Source organism: Phalaenopsis equestris, unplaced genomic scaffold (genome assembly GCF_001263595.1).
Source record: "Phalaenopsis equestris unplaced genomic scaffold, ASM126359v1 Scaffold001272, whole genome shotgun sequence".
In the NCBI taxonomy this organism is placed as follows: domain Eukaryota; kingdom Viridiplantae; phylum Streptophyta; class Magnoliopsida; order Asparagales; family Orchidaceae; genus Phalaenopsis; species Phalaenopsis equestris.
In genome coordinates, this window is record NW_018165711.1 from 42769 (window position 1) to 49962 (window position 7194).

The 7194-nt window shown below is 35.1% G+C and overlaps 1 protein-coding gene across 1 annotated transcript; it reads right to left on the bottom strand.

Moving 5' to 3' along the window:
• Window positions 1-405: 405 nt before the first annotated feature.
• On the bottom strand, window positions 406-4566 carry LOC110033738 (B2 protein-like). Its single transcript, XM_020737804.1, has 5 exons — window positions 3751-4566; window positions 2172-2272; window positions 1983-2066; window positions 755-865; window positions 406-646 (listed from the first exon to the last, which is right to left on the bottom strand). Exons 1-5 carry the CDS (start codon window positions 4388-4390, stop codon window positions 605-607), a joined length of 978 nt encoding a protein of 325 aa, XP_020593463.1. The 5' UTR covers window positions 4391-4566; the 3' UTR covers window positions 406-604.
• Window positions 4567-7194: the final 2628 nt, after the last annotated feature.

Sequence of the window (7194 nt, forward strand, 5' to 3'; positions counted from 1 at the left end):
ATTTCACAGTTGTGCAGGAAAAGAAAGATTTAAGAAAATGGGAACACAAAAATGGAAATAATTGGTGCAACTCTGCAAAGCAGAATAAAAGAAAATAAAAAAATAAATATCGGGATTGCAGCAGCGCAGTTATTGCTCAACTCATTGCAAGTAATGACAAAAAAGCATGTTTTCCGAAACAAATAAAGATGGTCATTCTAAAACTAAGAAGGAAATCACCGTTTGCAATTCAATTAACGTAGAATAGTACATTACAGGAACAAGTAACATGGCAATACAGCTAATTAGAGTCAACTACGGTTTCCTGATGTTATCTCAAGGACCACAAACAGTCACAAGAAGAAGAAAACCATGTTTAGGGTTCACATATCACCACTGCATATTATTAACTCACATAGTCATCTGTTTGGTGAAAAAAAATTTACATAATGCTTACTTGAAGCCTCAAGTTCTTTCACATGGTACTAATATGGGCACACATTCTTTATCCATATCCTTAAGCCAAACATTATTTTCTCCTAGGCACATTACGCTTACGTTTAAACTTACATAAATGCTGTCATATGGAAACCTTTGCATTTCACTCTGCTCTGCGAAGCTAATGTCAATCGCTGCTCTCTGTGAATACATCCAGAAGGGCCAGCGCCTGAATAAAGAAAACCATAAAATATTCAGCAAAATAATAAGGTTTGGTATTCAGAAAACCATATGCTAATTATCATATTATTTAGAGTTGAATGCAGTTGCACCATACCTCAGGTACACTAAGCTCGAGTCGGAATTTGGGACCATCGTAGTGGTGTAAAATTGGCCTGAAAGAATCTTCTTCAAGTGGTTCACAGTTTTTCCTAGTCACAACTTTTATCTGTGCGGGGAAAAAAACTAACAAAATGAGACCATGTAAAAGAAATCAGCTGATAATAAACGGGCAACAGTTGTAAAATCTAATGGTGGTGAAATTCATGCAGATTTATTCAAATATGAGATCCAATAGCTAAATCTTCTTTTAACAAAAGCAGGCATAAATTAGTTGTTCTGAAATAGTATTTGAAATAATTAGCTGGAGCATTCTTCCCAAAAGCAAACTGCAGCAATTTATTTTATAATTTTGCCAAGACCTGCATCATAAAAGCTGTCCCTGTTGACAGTCATGCATAGTGTCTCAATCCCTTCAGAGTTGTTGAAATATATAGGCACTTAATAATGCTATATTAACTATAAAGTGTAACATAAGTTCAGATAAATGGTCATCGGTATTTGATAGAAATAAAGGATAATATTAATGGTACAAAGTGAACAATTGAAAAACGATTTCAACAATTAGTTTTATTTTCTAAAATTCATTATTTTGAGGTGAAAATATCGTACGGCTTAGTCTTATCAAGATTAATAAGCTTACAAATAAGATTGAAAAAATAAAAACATCAGTCTTCAGAAGAATATCACATGATTTCGTAAATCAGTAAACCCAATAGATTCAATCCAAATCACAATCTATAAAAGTCATTGAAAATTAGCACAGTTACAAGAAGGATCAAGAGTAAAGAAGCTGATGTATGCTTGTCCCATCTGATTCACAGCTTTAAAACGGGGAGAGAAATCTCAAACAGAAGCATATGAAGTTCCACACCAAAATTAAGATATCAAGTATATTTCAACAAAATTAATCTTGGGACCAAACAAAACAAAAAAGAACATTTTAAACAGTTTCCAACTAGAAGTTGATGAACAACAATTTCTACTACTAATCAAATTATTTAGAAGAAGCATGATTGAAGGGACCCAAGAGTGGATGATGGTAATTGATCTACATAATTTAAATCTCTGGTGTCTGAAGTGTGCTTATTATAAAAAGAACAGCACATACTAGCTTTACTATTTGCAATCAATTACTATCGTGGTGTCATTAATCAAACAACAAAAAGAAAGAAAAAAAAAAATCTATGAACTAACAAATAATATGCATAAATAGTATGTTGTACCTGAGCAGGAAAACGAGATTCTCCCGGATGCTTTTTATCCTCCCAGGCTGCAGGATCAATATTTGTTCCTCCAAAACTAGCAGCCTTAGAATTACCATGAAAAAAAAAAGAAATCAATTTAATTCATACATGTATCAAAGAAAAATTCATAAACGAAAATAGGGTAAAGTATTTGAATCGCATTCTTACCTCAAAAATCCCATGAAGCTGATGTGTTGAATAGTTGTATAAAAATATTGGCAGGCCCGGCGTTATTGCCCGGACAGAGTCTCTGTAGCGTGGAGGAAGACCTTATGCATAAAATAAGTAAACAAATAAATTCCCACAAATTTGTTATATATAAGAAAATAAAATGAAATAACTAAAAATTAATTTAAATATTCACGTTTTCTAATAACCACCCAATTCATCCCATAATATGTCAGAAGATATCAACATTACAATTATTAGAAGGAAGAAAATTATATAAGATCACCTCCAATCTGAACTCCATATATATCTATCGCCAACAACCAGAAATATGTCATCTTCTGTTTGGTAGAACCCTTTAGTAAATCTAACCAAACAGTAGAATGCAGGAGTTTGATGAATTTATGAATTTTCTAATTTATTAGCCCCGTTTTTGGTTTTGATTCGGCTTAAATCATGAGTCTGGATGGATTCAACTTACGTGAGGATTTAGAAGTTTGTTATGTTTGTTAAAATAAAAAATCATAATTAAATTTTTATTATTTTATCATTGTGATAAACATTAATTATTTAATTTTATTTAATTTAAATTTTATTTCTGATTATACTAATTAACAATTAGAGGCAAATGGCCACACAAACGCGGGATCGTGGCGTACAAAGACAGGAAACTTCATATTTCCTCTCCTTCCCCACCGCTCCTCCTTGAAACCACAGAGACTGATGGAGGAAGATAACTCCATGTCCTCCTTTTTGCACGAATCGCCACAATCCCGGATTTACTAAGCCGATTCAAAGGATTCAATAAGGCCCATTTGGGGCAGCTTATAAGTGCGGCATGTTTGGTTCATGTTTATTCTCAGATTATCCAAAACATCCGCCGATTCAAAGGATTCAATAAGGCCCGTTTGGGGCAGCTTATAAGTGCGGCGTGTTTGGTTCATGTTTATTCTCAGATTATCCAAAACGGTGTTTTGAAGCGGGCGGCGGCGGGAGTCGTCCCGCAGTCCGCGTTTTCCATCAAAATATTACGCCAGTGACCCTCGTGACCCTGCCTTTAAAGCATTCGCACTCTAAATCTAGGATTTCCGGCCGAAACCAGTGAAATCCGGATTTATATAATCGGAGGCTTTATTTTGTCTAAACTGACCGTCTGGCAAAATATAGGTCAAATCCGGGTTAAGTCCTACTCTAAATCCGATACTAGACAGCCCCTCAAGGATTTACGGATTTACTAGATCTTACTAAGGCTAAATCGTACATACAGCAAAACTGCCCCTTAATCTCACATGGATGATTGATCTAATTTTTAAGGCATCGAAGATTTCATATGCAGAAGGGATACTACTCGATCTACGAAAACCAAAAAAAAGTAGTTACTTGTGGTTCTGTTTTTTTTTTTTTTTCTCTATGGTTAAATTAGCGTGAAGAAATAGAATTATTAGGGAAATCTCTAAAAAAAAAACAAAATTCAACTGAAAATTTAGCAGCATAGAATAATCATCATAAACAATAAAAAAGAGTATAGAAATATCGAAATAAATACATTTAAATAAAAGGAATATGTGCAATAACATACCAAAGAGCTGCCTTTTCAGATTCTCCTCCATGGTTTCATTGTTGCAGACAAAGATGTAACCTCCCACTGCCTCGCCTCTTGGAAGAGCCTCCGACGGTGGCAAAGTCTTGAACCTCTTATCCAGAGCACTGCCACTATTAGTATTGATATTATTATTGTTATTACTAATATCTTTACTACTGCTGTTACTGTTCTTCTTATTCTTCCCCACTTTAACAATACTCTCGTTGTTCTTCTTGGTACCACCGAACACAGCAGTACTGTGACTATTCACCGTTGAGTTAGAAATCGGCTTCCCGAAATAATTCTTGATCTCTCCGTTATAGTTATTCACACGACTACCGTTGTCAAAATCCTTTGTGACCTTCAGACTACTTGCGCTATTCAGGTTGTTGTTGTTGTACCGATTAAAATTGTTGTTAGTGAAAGCAAGCTTTTGAGGGACATCGAACCCCATCTTCCAGCCGGCGTCAGAGGAAGCAAAAGCGTCCATGTTCCGGCGATCCTCCATCCGGCGGGCGGAGAGCAACGGATCAGACCATATGCTGTCTCCGAGAGAAAGATTCGAGATTCCGGCGGTGTGGAGTCGAAGCTGGTCGCTGAAGTTCCAGAAAGTTGACTGATCTCTTCCGCCATCCATCTTCCTGATTGAATACTAACAACACTCTCAGATCAGAAGTGATTTTGACTGAGCACAGATACAGTAAGGATGAATTGGTACGAAGAGCCGCGGCGTAGCCTATATAGAGGGGAAAGAGGGGAAAGATGGAATGGCGAACTTTCTAGGTAAGACAACGGGGAGACGCGTTTTATGAAACTGCTGTGGTTTATTCTCTAAGGAAGAAAACTAATTGCTCGTAAATATTTTGGTGCTGAATAACAATTTTGCGGACAATTGTTATATTTTTAGAGACTTTATTTTCAAAATTTAGGTTAAATATCATACAATTAATATCTAATATTTATTTTTCTTATATTTATATGTAAAACTTTGGTTTCCTAAATACATACACGAGAATGTAATTTCACTTTTAAAATATTAAATTTTTAATATTTGTATTTAAAAAATTAAAATTTAAACCATTCAGAATCTGTGATGGACTTTTTTAAGTTTATCAAAATCAACGTGACACATAAAGGGCATAGATGGAATTTTTATTCCATACAATCTGCATACGGTGGTCAATTAGAAAATGCTACGTGAAATCCGGCTCCACTAACACAATATGTAAATTCCTTATTTTTTAACTCATGCGGCCCGACCCGACCCGCCTTTTTTTCGGAAAACGAAACGCATAAAGGTTTCCCCCCACTTTATTTTTGCACTTTAGGGTTTGGAGCTGCCGGAATGGATTGCTCTCTCGCCGAAAACAACGACAACGACTTTTAGATCCAAGTGAGTTTAACTTCGATCAGAATATTTTTGACGAAGACAATGACAACGACTTCCAGATCCAAGTGAGTTTAGCTTCGCTCAGAATGTTTTTTTTTTTATCTTGAAGACATTGTTGCGGTTTTAGGGTTTCAGGGTTTGTGCGAGTTTTAATTTTTGATTTAATGGATAGTTGTGGCATTTGTCTGGGTTTATCGGAGGTTTAATTAGATGATTTAATAGTTACTTTAGTTGTTTATCAGAGGGATACTTCTGACATTTGTCTCATTACTTGTGTTTAACCAGTTGTTTCTCTAGGTTTATCGAAGTGTTACTTTAGTGATTTTCAGTTTATTCAAAGTTGTTGTCGTTGTAACTCTTTATGTTATGCTGACATTTAGTGTGGGGTAATGGTTTTAAGTGTTACTATAGTATTATCTTGGCAGCATTCTCGTGTTATTTTTGTTAATGAGGGATGTTGGTGTTATTGTGGGGGTATTGTGGTATTATTATGGTTTTATTGTTATGTCATTGTACTGTTGAAGACAGTTTTATTGCTGCGTTGTTGTGATTTTGTTATTGTGTGATTATGGTGTTATTGTCATTGCTGTTTTAGTAGACGCATTTGTGTTACTATAGTGTTTGTATTTTGAAAATTTATATCTCTTTAAAGTATTGCATTTATATAACTTAAATCATTGCATGCAGGAAAGGAGTAACAAAGGTGAACAAGCCAAGTACGATTTTTTAAACTATTTGATACAAATTTGTGGGCAATGATATCAGAGTTATTTAATGACTCATAGAGGTCTTAGTTAGAATTATGATGAAGCAAAAAATTGCAATATATGTAATATTCATTTTAGTGGAAGGGAGAGTTCCTTGATTGCTCGGAAGAAATGAGATCGAGTTACTTAGTGATTCAGCTAATCTTGAAAGATAAGTAGTCGAAAAATCATTCACATCATTGATCAATGGTTGATTAAGAGGGATTTTCAGGTTGTTTGCACATCTAAAGTTGTGGTAGATATAAAATCTGGTGCCAATGGCGAAGATGTGATTTATATCGGGTAAGTCGTAAAGGGTTTGCTAAATTATGGAAACAGAATAAAATGTAATTGTAAGTTATGATGTTTTGGACTTCTTAAGTCTCATGTGAATGGTGTTCCGTCAAGTGAACCAGTTGGAACACCAGTCACATGAGACTTAAGAAGTCCAGAACATCATAACTTGCAATAACATTTTAGTTTGTTTCCATAATTTGGCAAACCCATTATCCTGAATTACCCAATACAAATCAGATCATCGAATTTGACATCATATTATATAACTCCATCAACTTTAGATGTGCAAACAGCCTGAAACTTCCTCTTAATAAACCCTTGATCATTGATGTGAATAATTTTTTGACTGGTTATCTTTCAAGATTATTTGAATCACTAAATAGCTCAATCTCATTGCCTTTGAGCAATCAAGGAATTCTCCCTCCCATTAAAATAAATATTACACGTATTGCAATTTTCTGCTTCTTCACTAATTCTAACCAAGCCCTCAATGAGTCGTTAAATAACTCTAATATTATTGCCCACAAATTTGACCAACAGAGTTGGAGCTGAATCTACAAACCAACGGACCGACCTCCCCTTTGCCGCATAATTTTGATGTTTATTCATCTATCATAGATGTATGAAACGGTGGTTATTGTTCTATGCGTCGTCAGGTTTATTCGACTGCCTCTAATATCACGGTATTATTAATGAATTATTCGAGTATTATTGCTCTATGTTTTGTTATGTATGTCGGCGTTATTTCGAGGATGGTTTGTGGGGTTGCCCGTAAGAAATTGTCGATCACCGTAATCGAAATCCCGTCGCCCGCTTCGGAAGGGCATTGAAGTATGAAATCAAACTGACCCCATATTTTTTATAGTTTCAAATGAAAGAGCATTGTATCTCAAATCTTGTATCTATCCCGAAGGATAAACACAAGACTTGAGGATGAGGCTCGATCAAATAAACTAAGGAAAGTATGACGTCTGTTTGGTCTGCGAAACCTTTGTATTTACCGACAAG